The 23,460-nt window shown below is 44.0% G+C and overlaps 1 protein-coding gene across 1 annotated transcript in view; it reads left to right on the forward strand.

The window, feature by feature from the left end:
- Positions 1-23,460, forward strand: part of ADAMTS6 (ADAM metallopeptidase with thrombospondin type 1 motif 6) — a 191,021-nt gene that overhangs the window by 147,323 nt on the left and 20,238 nt on the right. The window contains exons 15-19 of the mRNA XM_015410253.1: positions 1,013-1,146; positions 2,323-2,446; positions 3,477-3,557; positions 6,898-7,061; positions 8,254-8,392. Coding sequence (XP_015265739.1) covers positions 1,013-1,146; positions 2,323-2,446; positions 3,477-3,557; positions 6,898-7,061; positions 8,254-8,392 — 642 coding nt within the window. The remainder of the gene's footprint in view (positions 1-1,012; positions 1,147-2,322; positions 2,447-3,476; positions 3,558-6,897; positions 7,062-8,253; positions 8,393-23,460) is intronic.

Here is a 23,460-nt window from a genome sequence, read left to right on the forward strand (position 1 = left end):
TTACTGATTTTCTGCAAGTAGAATTCCCAAGCTGCTGCTTCAACTTTGCTGTACCCATTCCGCAAAAGGGCATTTCCTTTGGTGTTTTTCTTTTTGAATTTCCACTGAACCCACTTCATTTATTCTGTCCTTCCTTGGAAAAGGGGAGGATTTTTTATGGCATAGCCTTTCCATCATAGGTTTCATCACGGATGGCACCTCCTTTTTTTGTGCATGCGTAGTGTTATAACACAATTGTGTTGACAACTAAAGGCTGAATGTGGAATGGTGAAATGTTCCATTGTAACCATTTAGATCCCTGCCATGAGGAGGGCGATCTTAGGGTTCATTTGAACTGTAAATACGCAGCTTGTCACAAGGAGCCGCCATTTTGATCCTTGATCTAGTACCAGAGAATCTTGGTGTTCTTTAATGTTCCTTTTCCAAAAGCAACAGACATGGAAGAAACCACATTGCTCAGAGTGCACATTGTGTTGGTTTTCATGGTGAACCTGCTCCTGCTCTGCCTTAAGTCTTCCACGACTGCTTGTTCAGTGATCGTTTTCAAGAAAGCCTAAAAATAACAGATCAGGAGAGAAAATGGCTTATCTGGTCCACTACCACCGCTCTGTTCCTCCCCTCTGCTGATAAGCAGTAAATGTAGTCTGTCCATATTTCTTTATTGAAAGGCATCAGAACTTCTAGACCAATATGCAGCCACATGGTTCCAATGAGACATTACCAATATTTAATTTGTACTAATTAACAAGAGTTTATTTTTAATGTTAGAATTCTAATTCTGAAATCTCCCAGTGTCCCTAACCCAAAGCCCAATGGGCTCAAGAGAGGTGGACTAAGTAGAGAGGTTAGAGGCTGAAGAGGGTATCGCAAGTGTGAGGAGGTCAGAGGACTAGGAAAAGAGTGCAGGACTGTCATGGAAAATGCACTTTTGGGCTCCAAACATAATGAGTATATGGATGTATGAGTGTCTCTTTGGAAATAGGATTAATCCTGTGTTTTTAAAAATGTTTAGGTGGGGTTAAGCCATGTGCACTAAACTGCTTAGCAGAAGGTTACAATTTTTACACTGAACGTGCCCCTGCAGTTATTGATGGAACACAGTGCAATGCAGATTCTTTGGATATTTGTATCAATGGCGAATGCAAGGTACATCTTTATAGTTCTATGAATTATTTAGCAGTACAACAAAGTAACTTAAACATTTCCATACAACAATTTTCTCTGGCTCAAGAGTTGTCTGTGGTACTCATCCTTTGTTTTCACAGAGTTTTAGTGTTAGCAGTTCTTTTGCCAGTCTTCCTTATTTACTTTATCAAAAACTTGAAGTGGGTATAATGGTCATACTTAATGTCTTTGGAATGCTGTGTACACATGGTTCTGAATTGTGTTCCAAATATATCCATTCTTTCTCGCTTCCTGTGTCTATCTGTGTATTTTAATGAAGATTAGCGTTATATCAGGAAAAGAGATAACTAAACCACTTCTTGGTTTTAGTTTTGTTTTTTCCTAAAAAAAATTAACAAACTGATCATAAATTTTGCTGTATCAGCAACTAAGAACTTAGTTTTTATTTTGCTCCACCTTACGTCACTGCAGTGTTACAGAAGCATAACATACATTGTGCTGTGACATAGTATACTGTCTGTCATTAGCCATGTAGTGATATGCCACAGAAAGGTTCAGGTGTAAGACACTGTGTAAGAGAATTCCTTTGATTTTATCATTGTCATTTTATCTTGTCATTGTTTATTTCTTTTCTTTTTATTTTCTCAAAAAATGGGATACAGAAGGGAAGAGGGGGCAGGGGAAAATATTGATTCATCAAGTTTATCAAATAATATACAACAAGTAAAATCAAATGGATGTATTACATATTTCAAATATAGAAGCAGACAAAAATTTACCTAATGTTAGCAATAATCCTAACAATAAAAAGATTACATCTTTAGCAGTTGAACAGGCATCCACGCTATAATTACATCATCGTCAAAACCTGACTATGGTCTTAATCATTTGTCTAAATCTAAATTTTATTCTTACTAAATATTTAAATACTAATGGAATACAAATAAAATATTAAAACTATAATCAACATTTTCATCACCTTTAATATGATATTCAGATAATTCTAAAATTTTAAAAAAGCTATTCCCATAATATGAGTAATAAGCTGGCATTGTTTATTTCTTTATTAGCACAATAAAATAGAAAAATACATGGAAAGCAACTAAGATTCAATTACAATTATAATTGGAAGTAATGCAATCAATTCACCCTTAAAGTTCTTTTTTTTAAAAAAAGAACTCCTTTTTTAATTTTCAGCATGTTGGATGTGACAATATTTTGGGATCTGATGCTAAAGAAGACAGGTGCCGGGTGTGTGGAGGAGATGGAAGTACATGTGAATCTATTGAAGGCTTTTTCAATGATACATTGCCAAGAGGAGGTGAGTTGGAAATTATAGGTCATATCTTGTTCATGTGAGATGTATAGGAGGTGACTAAAGGCAGCAATGATTTCCCCTTGATGTCATTCTCTGCTATAATGACCTACCCAGCAATTGGGCTGGATGTTACAGATTTTCTGCTAGCTCCTCTATGAACTGTTTCTATTTCTAGTTAACATTTAATGCAGTTGTGGCTGAGGATGGGCACAAACCGGCTCATGAACTTTTGTTCGTGATCAGTTTTTATGGGTTCATGGATCGCGAATTGAACTGAAGTTTGCAAACTGCAGCCCGGCCATGAACATCCATGAACTTTTAAGGCAGTTTGCAGAGGTTTGTGGGGAGCAAAAAGCAGGGGTTTAAACCCCTGCTTTCTCCTCCCCGCAAAAGCCACTGGAAATAGCTGTGCCATGGGGGGCAGCCTGCTCCCACAGCTCAACTGTTTCAGGCTCTAAACAGCTGAGCTGCATGGAATAAACTGCTTCTGCAGCTCAGATGTTTAAAAGGGCTTTCTTGCAAGTCGACTGCGTTTATGGGGTTTGTGGTTCAGTTCGTGGGTGAACCACAAACCAAACCACGTTTTTATGGTTCATGCCCATCCCTAGTTGTGGTCTGCTTTTCACTCAACTGTTTGTCATCTCTCCTTCCTTAGATCATTTCCTGCAACAGCCATAAGGGAAGATTTGCCATGAAATGAATAGTTATACAAAAAAAAGTAAATGTAGATTAAATTAGTAGTATAATTAATATTATTTGTTGTATTTCACAATTCTGCGGTTTGATCATGAAGTGTGATTTAAACAGTGAAGAGGAAGGATCCATAAATTAATTTGGGAGTTTGGATTTGGCGTGGTTTCACTTTCTTTCAACTCTGTGATTTAACATGGCAGAATCATTAGTATGTATATTCATTGTAGTAGGAAACACTGTTCAGACCATATGAATCCTTTCTGTTTTATATTGCCGTTCCTAGAAACAAGCATAAGTGTAGATTATTAATAATAAAATAAGGTTCACTTTTGATTTATAGGCTACATGGAAGTAGTTCAAATTCCAAAGGGTTCAGTTCACATTGAAATCAAAGAAGTAGCAGTGTCAAAGAACTACATTGGTAAGAGGATACTTTTTTGTTAAATATAAAAACTTCATTAGGGTTGCTTGGAAGTAAACGTCTGGTACTTATGCAATTTGTTGGTGTGAATCACAGTCCTCCAGATAACAAGGAATCCAATGCTAACAAGCATAGGATGTGAAAATGGGGAAACTGGTATGGGAAGGCAGCAGGGCAATAAGCAGGGAAATGAAAAGCTGTGAGGGACAGTTCAACTTGAGAGCAGTGGCACACGCTTGCATTAGTAGATTCTGAAAAACTGATTCAGAGGAATGCCATATCTTATCTGCAAGTTACTGGCAGTGTTGTGAATATAAACTATAAAATAATAGAGCCTGAGAAATGGGAAGGGTGGATGGGAATACTAACATTTAACCAAGGGTCATACAGCAAAAAGGGAAAAGGTGAATAAAATGAATAATTTTGCTTGGTGATCTTGCCTATCGCTCCTGTTCTTCAATGATATAGTAAACGCTGAGTGCTATCTGAAATCTTCTTTGTCTTAGAGCAGTTATATAATGACTTTGCATCCAAGTGTTTTTCAACACAATCAACACAAGTGTTTTTCACTGGACTGGGGCCCCAAGCTAGGCCAGGGCTTGACAAATCCCAGGTACCAGATCGCCATGGCACCTAGAAATTTCACTGTCGTGCCAAGTATTTTTAGCAGTGATTTCATTGTAGTGTCTCTCAGTGAGGAGTTCAAAGCTTTTTCACATCAGAATATATTTTGTTGTATGGCATAAAAATACATGCGCATGAAGTTCTTGTTTACACCATTCAGTGATGGTGGATGAATTCATTCCTTAACCAGTTGCTTTCTAGACTGGCTCTTTAGGCCCCAGCCACATGGGGGGAAATGACGTGGCCAAAGTGCGGCTTCTTAGAGCCGCACCAAAAGAGACACGCGGTGGCGGGATCAGACAGATCCCCTGAGTCGCCACGCAGTTGCTCCCCGGCACCATCAGATGCCGGGGGGAAGCCACGAAAGGGAGAGCGAGGCAGCCGGCTGCGCATGTGTGCGCATGCGCAGTTCTGCCGGGAACCTCGAATGCTCCTGAAGACAGGCGCGCCGGCGATCCCACGGCCGCGCTTGCTGCGGCGTTTCAGGTAGGTACTGCTCTTTTGTAGGTTCTTTTTTGTTGTGCGTTATCGGCCTTCAGGGACGGATCGGGGACAGGTGGGCGCCGCTTCCCAGATGTTGCGGTGTGATCGCGCCCGTTTGCTGCGCCCCTGATCCATCCCTCTTGCGGGGCTAAACCTCCCGTGTGACCGGGGTCTAAATGGAGCTTTTAAAGCAATAATGGAAGAAATAAGGGGAAAGTTAGGCTAGGGTTAAGGGTTAGTTTTTTGTAGTAGTGATGACAACCAGGGTATCCCTATATTTATTTACACATAGCTTTAATAACATTATAAGGAACTGTGAAGAAGTTAGAATTAGGTTTTGTGGTAGCAATAATTATAAAATATGGTAATTAGCATAAAAAACTCTGAAGACTGAAAAACAAGTTTGGTTTCTAGGTTTTAGGGCTGGCTCGTAGAGCCAAAGAAAATTTGTCAAGCCCTGAGCTAGACTATCCACAGCCACAATGACACGCACTGTAATAGCAAAAAACAACAACAACAAAATCCCCTGTTGCTCAGCAACACTGCACCCTAGATGACAAGGGAACATGTATATTTTTAATCCATGTAATTGTTTTCTTGTAAAATGTATACCAAAACTTACAAAGTACTAGAAGAATTGTTTTAATTGGACAGCTAGAGTTACATGGTTACACCCACAAAAGAATAATCTAGAAACATGTACAATCTATCTGGAAAGTAACATTGTTTAAAAAATTAAAAATAGATCATACTGCGGAAGACAAGGATTTAGGTGTTCGCAAAGGAATGGTCCTGAGTGTGTACATGCATTTAAAGATTGAGTGAGTACTTTTCCACTCAATTTTTTAAATTGGAACCATGCTAGAAAGTAGAGCGAAAATAAATTTATTTTTAAAAATCCTACTCAAAATCCTCCTCTTGTAAATTTAATTTAGCATTCTCTGAATACTTACAATTTTTCTGAATAGACCCTGAACATAGTTGAATCCAGTGGTGTAAAATTTCAGTATTTGATATTTAAGTTAGAGATGTTATTTAGTACTCTTTATTATTTGTTGGTTGACATGCATTGGTATTCATATTTGTACGACATGTATTTGATTATTGGCATATTAGTAGTATTTAATGTTTGATTGTATTTAATAGCTAGTATGCAATGGCATTGGAAAGAAGACATGAAATGGTACAAAGTATTTTACAGGCAGGCAGTTTGAGATTTCATATTTGATGCCTGCCAAAATGAAAGCCATTGAGAGATTTTTTTTAATAATCAATAAAATTTTATTGTATTTAAGAAAGAAGTAAGCCAAAGAATATGATTCCAGTAGTAAAAAAGGGTAGATTTTAAAACATCAACGTAACATCTTACTCATCGATAAACACAACCTCTGTGCACTGAAATTTTCTCATGTAAGCTTGAGCACCTAGGTTTATACTTAGCAGCATACTACTAAAAAACACCTTTGACTTTCACATTACTAAGGATTGAGCTTAGCCATAGTCCATTTTACTATAGTATAAAGATTCAAACAATTCTGAGGTACTGAGATTTAGAGTTATAATTTCATCTTAAAAATAAAAAAATATTATTTTCAAATTTAAATTTTGATTACCAAAATTGGAGGTTTTCTGAAATTCAGATATTTTAAAATTTATATAATGAGAAACTAGCTTATATTTAGATAGTGACCATAAAATTTGAACATTAGGCAAATCGGTCCCCTCTGCCACTCTACACTATACCATTTTTGTGTTCTTAATCATCTGAGCCAATATTTAAGGGAAGTCCTGAAATACTATATTTTGTCTTGATACGAATTTATGTGCAATGTATACACTGTGTTGAATCCAGTGAACTGCAATTGAGGTTCTGCTCATGGGACAGATCTTTGCTACATCCCCTTTTTGTATCTCAGCCTCCTGCCCCCACCCTCAATGCTGCTCCTGGATGCTGGAGGACTCTTGGGAACAACAGAGGACATAGAACAGGGTGCTGCAGTAGGAAGGGGAAATTGTCAGAAATTACCTCCTTCTTCTGTATATGAAGTGCCTTTCATTTGCCCAATAGAGGCTTGAGTCTAGCTCACTGAGATCTATAATCTATAAGAGACAAATGGAGATTTATTTTAAAAACTGGAATACATGCTGCTGTCAACGCGTTACTCATTGACATTATCCTTCCTTATACATATTTGCTGCTTCATATGTTTAAGTATTTTGTACTCTTTTAAAGCTTTAAAATCAGAAGAGGATGACTATTATATTAATGGTGCCTGGACTATTGACTGGCCTAGAAAATTCGATGTTGCTGGAACAGCTTTCCATTACAAGAGACCAGCAGACGAACCAGAATCTTTGGAAGCTTTAGGACCCATCTCAGAAAACCTCATAGTCATGGTAAAGTAATTTAACTGCCTTTTCATAAATGTGAATTCTTGTCTGGCAAGCTAGTGTTGGAATTCTTTTTTAAAAACCACTTGGGCTGCAATCATACGCATAATTTGACCTGCCATAGGCGCAAATGCTGGGCGGATTTAAAGGGCACGGTCAGACAACGACATCTGGGAAGTGCCCCACAGCTGTCAGCAACCCATTCTGCTCTGCTGCAGGAGCGGAGTTAAAAGACACCAGGGAAGATCCGGTAGAAAACGGGTTGCGATGGGCCACAGACAGACTTTCCCCTGTCTGATTGCTCCAGTGCGCTCTTATGACGTCAGAATGGTCTGGTCTGATCAGTCCATCCTGACTCCGTGCCGTAGTCCCCCCCCCTCAGTATGCACATCATCGAAAACTCCATAGGGAGCCCTCAGTGCAGAGATGCGATTAATTGATTCCTCGTTTAAGTGCATCGGACACAAACGACAAAAAAAAAACCCCGACTCACCTGCGGTTGTGTCTGATCATGCAGTGGCGGGGCGGGGCCCCAGCTTCCTAGGGCTGTGTGATTACGCAACTGCGGGTCAAATTCCTCCAAATATGCGTGCTCCCCCCCCCCCCCCGTTTTTTCTGGCACGTGTGACCTCAACCATAGAAATGTGGGGTTTTTTAATTTAAATTTAAAATGTCAATCCAATTTCTTGATTGTGAGTTTTGGCCTCTGTCAGGCACAAGTGTTATCCTCCCTACAGCATGATTTTGCTCTTCCTTTGACCCCTCTTCCAAACGGCTTTAAAGTCGTATTTCTCAAACAGCAGTTCTCCTGCAACATATCAATCAATCATTTATTACAGTCATAGACCAGCAGTATAAAACATACATTAACAGAATGGGCCTGCAACCATAACAAACAGCTTCAAAAAAGAGGGGAGCTTTATATAAATATTTGTGGCATGGAGATTTTCACAAGAATAATCTCCTTTCTTCAGTTGCAAGACGTAAAGGACTTTGCTTAATGCAAAGCACCATTTGAAAACGGTAGTCTACTCAGTTGTTGGGAAGGACTGAGGTAATTACTCTCTGGAAAACATCTGCACTATTTTTTAAAACTGTTTCCTAGAAGCAAAGTTATAGTAACATTCAGCCTTTCTTTAAAGCTTATTGTCCTCTTCCCAAGTGTTTTAATGGTATAACCAGTTATTTTCAACTGCAGATTTTACTACAGGAGCAGAACCTGGGGATAAGGTATAAATTCAATGTTCCCATCTCTCGCACTGGCAGTGGTGACAATGAAGTCAGTTTTGCATGGAATCACCTACCTTGGTCAGAATGTTCTGCTACTTGTGCTGGAGGTAATATGTTTCCCAACAAAAGGTGAAAGATTAAGGTGATGAAAAACATATTTTAGTTGGGTTTAAATATAACTTTAAATAACCTTTCAGGTATTCTTGGTGTTTCTGTGTACTCATTCACTCCTGCGGCCTATATTTTGTAATGTAATTATGGTAATTAAATATATACACTGCATTTTTGGTATTGTGGTTACCTGTTCAGATGATTATCAAAGAAAGCATATTTGATCAGTTGCATGAGCTTTCTTGGAAAATGTTTCTGATAAGATTTATGAGGGAACTATTAGATGCCTGTAATTCAGAGGTGCATGTGTGTCTTATGACACCTCAAGATCACCACCAAAATCAAAATGCAGCATGCTAAGAACTTCTTGATACAGATTTTACCCTGCTGCCTATTACACTATCTCATATTATCACCTATTGGCCGTGCTGGAAAATTAATGGGTTGCCACGTATAATTTCATTTTAGGTTCCTTTTCTCACAATGCACAGTGTTTCTGATTACTCTGCTTATAATAGCCACCATTCTTGACCTCTGTCTGAGTCAGCAGGCTTCTTTCAATGGCAATACTATTACTGATATAATAACTGGAAGGTAAAAGTGTTATGAGGTCAGAATCATTCTGGAAATGCTACCAGTATACTTTGGTACTGTCCTAGGTTAGGGGTCAATCAGCTTTTATCCTTGGCCAGGATAAAAATTTAATAAATAAATAAATAATAATATAAAGACAAACTACAGCAAAATTCAGAGAAAGAGATAAACAGGTCCACTGTAAGAAAGCCCATTATTTGCATAACTGAAAATATAGACATTAACTGACATGCTGATTAATAACTTGTAGAGAAACAGCTCAAACACATGGAAACAATTTGGGCATCTAAAATTATTCTGCTTTCCTTTTAATCCAGTATCATATAGGGCTAAGTTTTAGACATAGTAAGAAAGGATTGTGTTTATTTTGTTTTTCCTTTGTTTTGTACTTATTAGAAAAATTTTTACAGTTATTTTCTTTCTGTGGAGTGAGAGATTGTTGTTCTCCTAAAGTTATGAAAAGATTTGGCTCATCAACACAGGGTCAGCAGGTCTCCTGCTGTGGTGGAAGACTACCTGCCAGCAACCCTCTCTTCTAGCTGCCACTCTTTCAGGCAGTGGGAGATTCTTTTTAAAATCACCACATCATACACAGCATGTGGCACTTTAGGAATCTCTAGAAACTATGGATCTTCTTCGTGGTCTCTGTGCATCACACCTCTGGGATATAGTGCGCCTGCGCCGACCTCGATCGGTTCCTCTTGAAAGCAAAAGAGATTTTCGCGGCTGCTCCCCAGTCACGCGCCGGCCCCACTGTGCATGACCAAGGGAGGGGCACAACAATCCAGCCAGTTCTCTTCTGACCGCCGTGCTGGTAGGATCTTCTCTTCGGTTGGTAAAACTTTTGGCTTTAAGGTCTATTCCTCTTTTTCTTCTAAGTTTCTTCACCTTTTTTCTTGTTTTTTATTAAGTAAAAGGACATTGCTACTACAAATTTGTTGTGTCCCCCCCGGACTTTGTTTGGTCTCTTTTTCACAGACCGTGCCCCCCCTTCTCCCGGCCTATGGCCAAGAGGTGGGGTTTCTTTAAACGGTGCCTCAAGTGCAGTAGTAAAATCACTCCCCTGGACGGACACTCGCTTTGCCTTCTGTGCCTTGAGGAATCACACCGAGTGGACTCTTGTGCACATTGCGCGAAGTTCTCAAAGCAGACGAGAAAGAACAGAGCTGCTAGACTTCGCATCATGCTTTTGGAGTTAGTGCTCTCACCGATGTCGTCACAGGACACTTCGGGGCATGCGTCAATGTCGACTGCCGTCTCAGCATCGACGGCTGCATTGTCCCCGATACTGACTAACTCAGAAGTTGACCACCCAATACTGAAACGCTCAGCCCAGACATCTCAGTCCTTAGCCCATACTCCCTCCAAAAAATGCAGGGAAAGCAAGGACGATCGGCCAGTCAAGCACAAAAAGCATAAGAAAACTCCACCTATGCAAACTCAGCTGACCCCTCGGAGGGCCATGGAATCAAATCTTGTGGGGGCTGCTTCGCTTGACTCTTCAAGCTGAGAGCAGCCACAAGGTGTACTGCGGTCGCCTTTGCTGCGTCCTATCCAGCTCACTGGCTCTGAGCACAATATGAACTTGACACAAATCTCCCAGTCTTCCAGTGTTGAAAGCCTACATTCCGACCATGGAGCCGACACCTTTGTCCGTCCTTCACCATTCCGACCCGATGATCAAGAACAGCCATCGGCACCGATCCACCCACCGCCACCCCTCTGGAATCAGCGGCAATGGCAAAATACATATGGGGCCTATCCATTCTTGAATGGCATGCCGTGGTTCCCACCCCAGCCGGTGGATTGGGACCGTCAGTCTACCTCCTCCCAGCTCTCTTGGTATCGAGATCCTCCACCAACGCCGGAGTTTGTGCAGCCTCAGCCATCAAGACCGATGGGCAAACCTTCCAAACCACCACCTCCAATAGTTCCCAATTTTAAAGCGACATCGGACCCGGTCCCATTGACACCGATGTTGCCTATTTCCTTTTTCCAAACCATCTGAACATTCTTCCGACACATCCTCCCAATCAGGAGATGAAAACCCCGATCCTCAGGTGGAACCCTCGCCACCTCAACAAGTGGGCGATGATCTTCCAGTTTCTCCATCAGAGGATCTCAAATCTTATGGGGACTTTATCAAATGGATGGCAAACAGGTTGACCCTGTCAACGGTGCAACCCCCCCCCTACTGTAACGGACTCTGTGTTTGATATTGTACAGATGGACAGCTCTACCCCGATAGCCTTTCCAATGACATCGGTCCTGCTTCAGGCGGCTAAAACCCCATGGTCTCACCAAGCATTTATCCCTGTCTCGAGCCAGAGAGTAGATCATATGTATAAGGTGCAGGAGCAAGGTGCTGAGTTTTTATTCAACCACCCTAAACCTAATTCTGTGGTAGTTACCTCTTCTTCCAAAGACAGATGTAGTCATTCCACCCCTCCCGAGAAAGAAGGGAGAAAAATTGATTCATTTGAAAGAAAATTTTATTCTGCTGGAGCACTTGGCATCAAGATTTCAAACTATACTGCATGGATGGGCAGATATCAGTTTGCTCTCTGGGAGCAAATATCCGAGTTTATTGCAACCCTCCCTGAGGACTCTAACCGTTAGGCTCACAGGATTCAAAAGGAGGGAATGCTTTTGGCCAAGCATCAGCTCAGTGCAGCTAAACACACACTGGATGTGGCCACCAAAACGCTGACTTCAGCAGTTACCCTCCGACAACATGCCTGGTTGCGTTCTACTGCCTTACCATAGGACACCAGTGCTCTCATTGAAGACCTCCCATTCGAGGGTTAGGGCCTTTTCAGTGCCACAACTGATACGGTCCTGCAAAACCTAGACAAAAGCATAAAGACATCACGGAATTTAGGAGTCACATCGGCTCCTAAACTATCCAAAGCAAAATCCTGGAACAAGCCATGATCTTGTAGATCTTCTATTAAGTCGTCCCCGGAAACACAGTGGCAATGCACACCCACTGTGTCTTCCCGCCCTTACGGGCACAAACCAAAATTCTCATCTGCCGCTCAGCCTAGGGCTAAGACTCTGAAAGCTCCCAAGCAGAGCCTTTGACTCCTGTTGTCCCACCCCTACCCGCCTGTCTCCCTACATGGCTGCTTGGCAGCGAATAGCATCAGACCGGTGAGTATTCTCCGTCATCGAAAAAGGGTACCTCATAGAATTTATCCAGATACCTGAGGCCCCCAATTTCATAATTTCACTCAACCGGTTTATCTCCTATCAGAAATTCTGAATGACAGCATTACAAAGCATTCTCCCCCTTCTCAGCGAAGGTGTCTGGATGGTAACCCTGAACTTGCAAGACGCATAGTTTCATATAACTATCCACCCATCTCACAGGAAGTTTTTGTGTTTTGCAGTCGCAGAAGGCCATTTTCAGTACAAAGCCCTCCGTTTTGGACTCTAAGTGGCGCCCATAGTCTTTACAAAAATTATGATTGTCATTGTGGCGTACCTCCGTCACCAGAGTGTACGGATCTTTCCGTACATAGACGATTGGTTGTTGATAGCAAACTCCAGAGAGACTCTGCTCAACCATATCGATTTGACACTGGTCATCCTGGATGCGTTGGGCCTGAGGGTGAACCTAAAAAAGTCAGTGCTCCTTCCTTCATTGAGAGTCCAGTTTATCGGAGCGATTTTGGATTTGACTGTCTGCTGAGCCTTTCTCCCTCCCAAAAGGGTGGGAGACATTATCGTTCTCATCAACCTGATAAGAACACAGGGAGATGCGGCAGCAAAGCAGATCCAACGCCGCCACCACAGCGGTACTTGTCTTCGCCAGAGTACAGATGAGACCACTTGTGGTTCCTCAAATGTTTCCATCCACAGTGGCAGCTCCAATCTCAATGGTTCGTGCTACCTGTGCAAGTGCTGAATTCCCTACAGTGGTGGGAAACTCCAGACAACCTCCTTCAGGGAGCCCCATTTCTTGCACCCAGCCCCGAAATGACCCTAACCACAGATGCATCCCTGTGGGGATGGGGGGCTCACCTCCCAGGTGTGTGTGTGGGCACCAAATGGGAACCTCGTGGCCCACAAACACATAAACTTCCTAGAACTGCTCACCATCCAGTATGCCCTAAGATCCTTTCGCCACCTCGTGACTCACCGTACAGTGGCAATCCTGACAGACAACACCACCGCACTGTGCTACCTGAATAGGCAAAGCGGGACAGTGTCCAGGGGACTGTCAACTGGCCCTGGAGATTTGGACCGAATGTCAGTCTCGGGGCGTGTTCATCATTGCTGCTCACCTGCCAGGATCGCTCAATGTGCATGCAGACTTTCTGAGCAGGGGAGGCGCATCCCTCCACGAGTGGGAACTCAACTGGGCTTACCTCCAACCAATTTTCCACATATGGGGTTGCCCAGAAATAGATGCGTTTGCGACACGTCAGAACACGAAGTGTCATCTGTTCTGTACTAGGGCGGGACAGGACCCACTGTCCCTGGGGGATGGCCTTCTTTTCCCATGGTCCCACAGGCACATGTACCTGTTCCCACCAATTCATCTACTTACCAAAGTGCTAAGCAAAATCATGAAGGAACAACCTCAATGCATCCTCGTGGCACCATGGTGGCCACGTCAGCACTGGTTCCTAGCTCTACTCCACATGTCCCGGGGCACCTACATACATTTCCCCCCGGCACCAGATCTCCTTCTGACTCAGGAGGGCCGAGTGCTTCACTACGATGTACCACACCTCAAACTCACAGCGTGGAGGATCCCCTAACACAGCTCAAACACAGGATAGACCTTGTTCTTATTTTATTTATTTATTTATTTATTATTAAGATTTATACACCACCCTCCCCGCAGAGTGGGCTCAGGGTGGCTTACAAGGGGCAAAGCCCATATAAAACAGATAAAAGCAATAAAAACATTAATAACAATTGTACTCATTTAACAAGATGGTCTCCGGATACATGCCAGATGGTAAATAGACAGTTCTCCAAGAATGATGTTATCCTATAGCTCAACCAGGTAAGTCCAGTGGTATCGGTCACGCAGAAGTTGTGGCAGATCTTCCCAGGCCATCCTTCACCCCAATGTTGTCCACCTCATTGGTGGCAGTGGTAGTGGTGGCCCCTATGTGAAAGCCTGGCACTGTTGAACTGTCGGAAGCCAGCTACACGTGCTTCCTATGAAGGGAAGTTGAAGAAATTCCTGTCTTACCTTGAGTCATTGGGTTTGCCACCACCCCCTACGGACTTGAGGGTAATCTTCGGATTCTTGTTGACCCGCCTGGACTTGAGTCTTAGTTGCTCCTCCTTAAAAGTCTATCTAGCCGCCATCTCCACCAGTCATCCTGCGGTGGACGGCTATTCTGTTTTTTCTCACCCACAAATGAAGCAGTTTCTGAAGGACCTCACCCACCTCTTTCCTCTGGCTTGTGGGCCGACTCCCTCCTGGGACTTACCTTTAGTACTGTCCAAATTAACAGGCAAACCGTTTGAGCCCATGGCCATGTCTAGTCTGCAGCTTCTCTCATGGAAGACTGCCTTCCTAGTAGCCATTACCTCAGCAAGACGAGTGAGGGAATTGTCTGCACTCGGTTGCGATTCTCCGTATTTGGGTTTTCACCATGATGGTGTCACCTTGGCCCCGGATGTCTCTTTCCTGCCCAAGGTTGTTTCCGAGTTCCATTTGCAAGCTGACATTGCTCTTCCAACATTTTTCCCATCCCCTACGAGCAACGAGGAACGCTGTCTTCATACTTTAGATGTCAAGAGAGCCATACTCTTCTACCTTGATAGAACAAGGTCATTCCGTCAGTCACCAGCCTTGTTTGTCTCCTATAGCACACCTGTGCAGGGGAAGAAGCTCTCTTCGCAGCGTCTATCCAAATGGATTGTGGAAACCATTAAACTGTGCTACTTACTGGCCAGACGGCGACTTCTGGGGCTGCTCCAAGCGCACTCTACCCAGGCATTAGCCACATCCACAGCCTTCCTGAGAGGTTCGTCGCTCACTGACATCTGTCAAGCAGCAACCTGGGCTACCCCTCACATGTTCGTGAAGCATTATGCCCTGGATGTGCGTCTTCTTCAACATGGTGGGATGGGCAGTGTTGCAGGTGGTGCAAGTCTAGGACCTTCAACTCCCTCCTCCATGTAGGCCTGTTTTTTGCTTGCTAATCTCCCAGAGGTGTGATGCACAGAGACCATGAAGAAGATAAACAGGTTGCTTACCTGTAACTGATGATCTTCAAGTGGTCATCTGTGCATTCACACCACCCGCCCTCCTTCCCCTCTGCTTTCGGTCCTCTCCTTTTTATTACTCTGAGACTGATGGCAGCGGTCAGAAGGAACTGGCAGGATTGTCGTGCCCCTCCCTTGGTCATGCGCTGTTGGGCTGGCGCGTGACTGGGGAGTGGGCGCGAAAATCCCTTTCGCTTTCAAGAGGAACCGATCGAGGTCGGCGCAGGTGCACTATATCCCAGAGGTGTGAATGCACAGATGACCACTCAAAGATCATCAGTTACAGGTAAGCAACCTGTTTTTGTGGGGGCTGTAAGTGGATGCTGGAGCAGGAGAGTGTGATGATTGGTTGCAGGCTTAGTTCATATCCTGAGCATCTTGAGAACTTGTGGGCATGGCCAGAGCAGTGGAGGGCATTATTTTTCACCTATGGACTAAGCTGCCATTTTGGATGACACTTTGCATCTGTTGGGGGGGCATTCTGTGCTGAAAGTGCTTAGGGGGTCACCTAAATGCAGCCATGTCCCCCAGAACGCCTACATGGACACTGGTGCAGGGGACTGCCCCAGAGTTGCGCTGCCATGCAGCTGTGGCACAGCTGCACTGGTGCAACAGAGCAGTGCAGTGGTGCTAATGTCCTGTACTGTTGTAATGCCCTTATGCCAGTGTAACTCAGAGTTATACCAGTATAAGGATCAATCGGCTCCCTGTGCCAGTTCACCCCACTCCCTTTAGGATTATGTTGTTAATCATTTAGGGATGCGAAGAATTTATATATCTAAAGAAGCCAGTTTCCATAGAAAAAAGGGTTTTCAAGTAGAGGTTTGTTCACACTTAAAAGACTGCATTGGATGCCTGGAGTGTGTGAGAAGACAATCATATGTTACTTGAGGGAAGGAGACCACCCTCCAAACAGTAAACTGTGGGGATTAGAGATGGGCACAAACTGAATTATGGACTGAAGTTTGTCACGAACCAGGCCTGGTTCATGAATTTCAGTTCATGCTATCCCGCCCTCATGAGCCCCCACAAACCAACCAGGTGGATTTGTGTGGTTTGTGTTGGTGCCAGCGGTGGGGCTTGGAGAAGGCATTTAAATGCCTTCCCATTGGAAGCTATTTCAACGATCCTCCCCCCCCCCCGGTGGGTTAAAATGGTGAAATGGCTTGCAAATATTCCCTTTAAATGGCTTTTGCAAGATCTACCCCCCCCTTCCAGCAGAAAGCAGGAAGGGAAGATTCATGAATCTTCATGAATCTCATGAACTGAACGAGTTTGTGAAGCGGGTGAGGTTTCTCGTGGTTCGTGGGATCTCATGAACCAGGACGAACCTCCATTTTTTTGGTTCATGCCCATCCCTAGTGGGGATTCTACAAGTGCAGAAGCATGCATACAGCGTTATGCTATACTTCTATATTTCTGGTTTGGGGTCACTAACCGTTGCTTAAAAATACTGTCTATAGTATTATTTTGTTTATTTTAACATTTTTGTTGAATAGGAACTATACAATAGTATTTCAGTGGGGTAGTAGTGGTTTGAAATATATTCGGGCAACTACCATTATTGTACCATAAAGTAAATCGAATAATACAAGGCTTTATGAAATAGTTTATTTTTAACTAGATCAACATATGTTTTGGCTAGCCAGATGACATCTGGGTTGTCTGTCTTGTTTGGCTTCAAGATTCTTCCCACTGAGAGCCAACAGTCTCACTGGCTTTATTAAATGTATCCTATTTTGAGCTAAGTAGAAGCAGTCAGTTAAAACTAACAGTCTCTTTCCTTCTACACAACATTTCAGAAATAAATTTCAGGTTGTCACTTTACAACGAGTCAGTAACTGGAAATTTAGTGCTGAGAATTCTGCATTATATATGAGATGGAGAACAGCAGTGTTTAATAAACCTTTTTTTAAAAAAAATCAGTTTCACAAATTTATGAATTTGCAATCAAATCATCTCTGGGATTATACTGAAGAATTTAAACATTTTTATCCTATCCTATTTTTAAACTTTTTCAGCAGGTAGCTTTTTTAAATAAAACCAAGTATTGGTTGCTGCTAGAAAAATACAGTAGTGCCTTTAGAGAAGTTTGAGCAACTGTTTTTGTCTTGGTAAAGGATATGGCTAAGTAACCAAAAATTAACCACATACCTGCCAACCTTTCATAGGTTAAAAATAGAGACAACTCTGTAAACAGGGCTACAGTGAGTCTGGCAGCATAGCAACATGATGTGAGACAATGGTATAGCCTGCAAAATCAAACATGCCACAGGCAAAAACTAAAACCTCATGCAAGCCGGTAGGCTCAGATTACCAGAGTATTGAGACAACTAAGATATATCTAGTACATACAGTCACACACATACTGTCTTGCATTTATGACGTTAAAATCCCCGCAGCTTTCAACACAGATAGAGGCTTTCAGGCTTATTATCAGCTGTTCAAAAACAAAAAAAGATACTACAGTGTCACCCATTGTGTCACTCGTTTTCATGGCAACAGTGAAAATACTGTTTAGTCTGAATCTATGGATTGACATTGGGCCTATTTTATGCCAGGAAAATACCATAAAAAAGAGGAATAGCAAAAGAACTAGGTAAATGACTAGCACAACATCATCCAGTTTATCCATAGTGCAGTATCCTTAAGCAGATATAACAAGTGCTGATAATGTGCCTCTGAGTATATGGAGAGTTCATTCTTTCACTGTTCAGCATTTGCATCCCTTCCTCCCTGCCAGCATAATCAAAGGGAAGATTTGGGTATTCTAGAATTATGGCATTTTCCCTGGAAAGTTTGAAGGTCCTGCACCTCTGTAATTACAGACCCCACTTCCATAACTAGCAAATTACAAAGAAAAAAGTCATATTTTGTTTGATCCTTTACAATTGAGTCCACTCCTTGTTTTCTATTCGTTCCACAGGAGACCATCATAAAAGTGTGTTCTTTTTTTCCCACTCCATCCATCCATTTCTTATTATCAGCAAGTTCTCCTTGCGTATTCTCCCATCCCTCTTCCCAGTTTACTCGAGCTTCGTTCAGGAATCTGTTTAAAAACCAGAGCTGAGTCCTGAAATATGAGACAAAAAGTGACTTCCTGCTAAGTGCCTTTCCTTCACCACTTTCCCTCACCACTGAATACCTTCAAATCTCCTACCCCCCTCACACATTTAGAATTCAAGAGCAAGTTGTCTCTGAGCACAGTCCTAGACATGGTCTTTAAGTGTAAAAGCTGAGTCCACAATTCTTTCATATGTAAAATCCATCTGTGGTTTTCCCCATCCCCTTCCATTGTTCAAGTAACTCAGTTCATAAAACGATAATATATATTTCCAGTAGGTTACCTGCACAGGGGAAGCAGCTACTTTTTAATTTTTTTATGTTCATCCTTAAGGTGTGTGAACGTAGAATGAAGGAGGAAAGTTTCTTGAGTTCTTTCTGCCTTGCCGATATCCATAGCAGCTCCATCTGCTGCTCCAATTTGAATGGGACAGTAGTAGAAAGTAGCCAATACTTTATTAACATTGAGCCTTTTGGGAAGAACGTTCAGACAGGAAAAATGTAGCAAATTCATTTTAAAGAATATATTTTATGCAGTTTCTTTGCATTCCTCAGTATAGTTACGTGATGAACAAGTAACATTCATTGGCATCGTTGTAATCTATGTTATATTAAAATACAGTCCACCAGATTATTTTGCCCCTTGCACAAAGGTAATATGGTTATATTATAATGGAATGGTTTAGGGAGGCACTTTCATAAAGGGAATGGGACGGTGGAGCATACATCTGTGTATAGTGTGTATTATCTGGCTACTGTATGTATAATCCTGTATATATCTCACTGCATTGTTTTCCACTTACGTAATACCATGTTCTGCATTGTTTAACATATTGTGTATTATACTCTTTGCTTTGTTTCACATTTCTGTAATCTTAGTCCTATTACATTGTTTATTAGATGTTTCATCCTATTGACTGAATGTCCTTGAGTCTCAGTGAGAAAGGTGGACTAATTTTAAAGTAAAAAAAAAAGAAATGTTTTAGTATTGGGCTTAGAATGTGTTAAATACTAGATTCAAGACGCATAGCAGTGAACAGCTCTACTTTATTAAGTGATTTCAGGAACAAGACTAAAACACCAGGGCAACAGCCCTGTTTAAATAGCATGCAAAACCCACACCCAAATACACCCAACTCCCAATGATGAGCTATTCACATAACATATACATAACTCCCAATGCTGCACATTGGGTGCCGGGTCTCTTGTCAGGCCTGGCAGCACTGGACCCAGGCCTCTATTTCGCTGTCCATTCCTGGACACCACACATATGGCTCCTTCATCTGCACAATTCCGGGGTGCGTCTCATGCAGGTCCGACAAGACTCGCTGGCGCAGGGGAGCAGGACTGCCCCACAGTAAGCACCCTTTGTGAGCTGAGAGCTCGTCCCGGCAGGATGAGAAGGCTGTTAAAGTCTGGGCCCACCCGGCTGGTGGGCCAACCCCCACCCACCCAGTCCAGAATGCAGGAGAGGACCCAGTCCTTTGCAGTGTGGTGGGAAATGTCCACGGCGTGAAGAGGGCGGTTGGGAAGCTCCTCCACAAGCAGGACCTGGTGCGCAGGAGCTGAGTCCGGATCGTTGGAGCAGCAAGCGGCTGAGTGTATCGGCATGTCCCATCACCTTCCCAGGATGGTGGTGGAGGGAGTACTGGTACCTCACAAGGAAAATGGACCAATGAAGTACCCGAGGTGAGAGCATCTGGGGGGGGGGGTTCTGTCAATCTGGGGCAAGAAGTCCCAGCAGAGGCTTGTGGTCCATTGCAATGGTGAACAGCCGCCCATAGAGGTAGTCGTGGAATTTCTTGACCCCCGCAACGATGGCCAGCGCCTCCTTATCGATTTGCACATAGTTACACTTGGCAAAAGACAGGGTGTGGGAGTAATATGTCATGGGGATTTCCCTGCTCTCTGGCAGCTGGTGGCCAAGAACGGCACCAACCACACATGGAGAAGTGTCGCAAGCAAGCATGACAGGCAGCTTTTCATCGAAATGGGCCAGAACTGTGTTGGAAGTGAGCAGCTCCTTCACGGCCTGGATCACAGCAGCTTGTTGTCAGCCCCATACCCATGGGGCTTTCTTATCGAGGAGGTGGTGAAGTGGCTCTGCCAGCGCAGCTTTACGGGGCAAGAAGGAATGATAAAAGTTCAGTAGCCCCAAGAAAGCCTATGGCTCCTGCTTGGAAGTAGATGCAGGGGCGTTGACGATGGCGCTAACCTTGTCTGAGGCCAGATGGATGGAACTCAACCCGTGGAACACCCAGGAGGCCCTTCTCCCGCTTCACCTTCAGGCTGCCCGACTGGAACCACTGCAGGACAGCATGCAACCAGCTGACAAATTCCTCTTCTGTGGGGGCGGCGATCAGAACGTCATAGAAAAAGCACTGGACCCTGGGGATTCCTTTAAGGTGGGAGTCCATGAGATTTTGGAAACTCCCTGGGGGCATGCTGACACCAAATTGTAGTTGCCGCACCCTGAATGCGCCCCTGTGCGTGACTATGGTCTGGGCCTCTGCTGTCGTATCATCCACTGGGAGTTGCTGGTAGGCCTGGGCCAAGTCCAACTTCCTGAAAATCTTAGTGCCCGCCAAGGAGGCCAAGACGTGGCTGCCTACTGGGACTGGGTAGGCGTGGTCCTGCAGTGCCTTATTAATGGTACATTTATAGTTCGCACAGATGCGGATGTCCCCGTTGGGCTTAACGGGCATAAAAATCAGGGTTTCCCAGAGGGCATGTGAGACTGGTTCCAAAACCCCTTGGTCCACCAAACGACCATGAATGGGACGTGCCTGGCCTTCAGCCTTATGGGCTGCACCTCTGGGTGGAGCTGGAGGGAAATGGTGTACCGACTGAGCGTCCCATCAAATATGGCTGGGAGCTCGTCACACAGCTGCTGAGAGACTTCTCAGGCAATTTGGGGTACCCCCATGACCTGGAAACCCAAAGGCTCGAACCATGCTAATCTTAGTAAAGCCATGCGACGGCCCCCACTATCAGCAAGTCCAAGAGTCCTTCAAAATTCCAGTAGTGCACCCAAAACTTTCCCACCCCTTTCACAGCCACCGCATTATGTTGAAAGTCTTGTAGGATGAAACCGGCCAGGTGGAGACAAGGGCCCCATTTAGGGCAGAGCCTACGGAGGGTGTCCTCCGAGATTATGGAAATGGAGGACCCTATTTCTAGCTCCATCATGCAAAGGGCTCCCTCGATTACAACAGTCACTTTAATTTTTATCGGGGGTGTCCTGGGGCAAGTGCAGTACCTGGTGTGGCTGGACAGCAGTGGTGTGCAGTTCCATGGCATGCATGGACTGTCGCCTTCAGGTTCTCTTGGAACGGCAGGTGCAGGCGATATGGCTGACCTTTCTGCAGCTCCATGGCGTCACGGAAATGGCAGGATTTCTGCTCATAGGGCTCCCCGCAGCTGGCGCATGGTGTTGAAGTGGTAGATTCATTGGTGCAAGCTGTGGCAAATGTACTAGTGCCGTGGCGGGCTGGGCAATGTATTTTCAGGACCTCCTTGTCCTCGTCGGAGGTATCCACATGGTGGGCTGTGGTATTGGGCCTCTGTGAAGCTGGCGGGCTCAGAGTTTGGTGGACCTCTGCAGTGAACTGGTCGGCGGCTTCTGCGGAAAGGGCTTCTTCAAGTGTGTCCTTGAATGTGGGGTCCCACTTGGCAATGAGCTGTCATTGGAACCACTCGTCCCGAAGTCCGCACAACAGCCGGTCACAGAGCACTTCCTTGAGATTGTGGAAGTTGCAGTGTCACGTGGCACATTGGAGTGCCATAGCATAGGCCGTGATTGACTCACCCGTTTCCTGGTTCCTCGTGTAGAATGTGTGGTGGGCTGCAATGCGGAGGGCGTTCGCACGAAGTGCTCCTTCAGCTGGTCTATAATAATCTGGTACAGGGTGTTTCGTAGCTCCACTGGCGCTAGCAGCGAGCAAGCGATCTCGAATGTTGAGTGGCTGCAGACCTGGAAGAAGGTGGCACGCTTCTTCGCGGCTTTGTCGACCTCGGAGGACTTGAGGAAGAACTCGAAGCAAGAAATGAAGGAGTCCCAGTCCTTAGCAGTGGCGTTGAATGGGTCAAAGTGTCCTTGAGTGGCAGCCATGGTCTTGGTTGCGGTACGATGCACATGGCACTGGAGCTTGGTGTGCGGTGCGGTGCAGATGGGCTCTAGGCTCGCTCAACAGGATCCCGCCTTTGTCGCCAGTGTTAAATACTGGGTTCAAGATGCATTGCAGTGAACAGCTCTACTTTATTAAGTGATTTCAGGAACAAGACTAAAACACCAGGGCAAGAGCCCTGTTTAAATAGCATGCAAAATTCACACCCAAACACACCCAACTCCCAACGATTAGTTTCTCATTGGTCACTTCCAGAGTCCTGGTGGGCTATTGTTCTAGAGCTCCAAGCCAGTCTCTGGTAGATAATCCTGGAATGTTCCTGACCTAACATAACAAAATGCCTCAGATGGGCTTCCAGGTTCAGAGGTAAAATCATTGCCTCGCCTTAACTCCAGTAACACAGTGCAGGTCCTTGTGCTGTGGTGGCAGCTGCCGCCAAAACATTTAAATCAAATCCCCAATAGTCAAGCAAAAGACTTGCTGGGCAAAAGCCCTACCTGGCTCTGCCCACTTTATAAGAAAAAACTTGGCGAGCACCAAAAAAGGTGTCAGCAGGCACCCTGGCACCCACAAGCACCACGTTGGGGACCCCAATTCTAGGACATACGACTCGACTTCTTTAGTCTTGTTTAAGCTCAGTTTCATTGACTCACTGGCATCCAGGCCCTTTTAAAAACCAAGGCTCTTGGAAAACACCAAATAAGCCCTGAAATGGTAAAAATTATGCTTATTTGCAATTAACAAGCTAGGCTTCAACAGTACGTGGATAGAGAACTGCCAGAAGTACAAGCTGGGTTTCGAAGAGGTAGAGGAACTAGAGATCAAATTGCCAACATTCGCTGGATTATGCAGAAAGCAAGAGAGTACCAGAAAAACATCTACTTCTGCTTCATTGACTATGCTAAAGCCTTTGACTGTGTGGATCACAACAAACTATGGCAGGTCCTTAAAGAGATGGGAGTACCAGACCACTTCACATGTCTCTTGAGAAACCTGTATAAGGGTGAAGAAGCAACAGTTAGAACCGGATATGGAACAACTGA

Source organism: Gekko japonicus, unplaced genomic scaffold (genome assembly GCF_001447785.1).
Source record: "Gekko japonicus isolate JY-2015 unplaced genomic scaffold, Gekko_japonicus_V1.1 scaffold179, whole genome shotgun sequence".
NCBI classification, from domain to species: Eukaryota; Metazoa; Chordata; class Lepidosauria; order Squamata; family Gekkonidae; genus Gekko; species Gekko japonicus.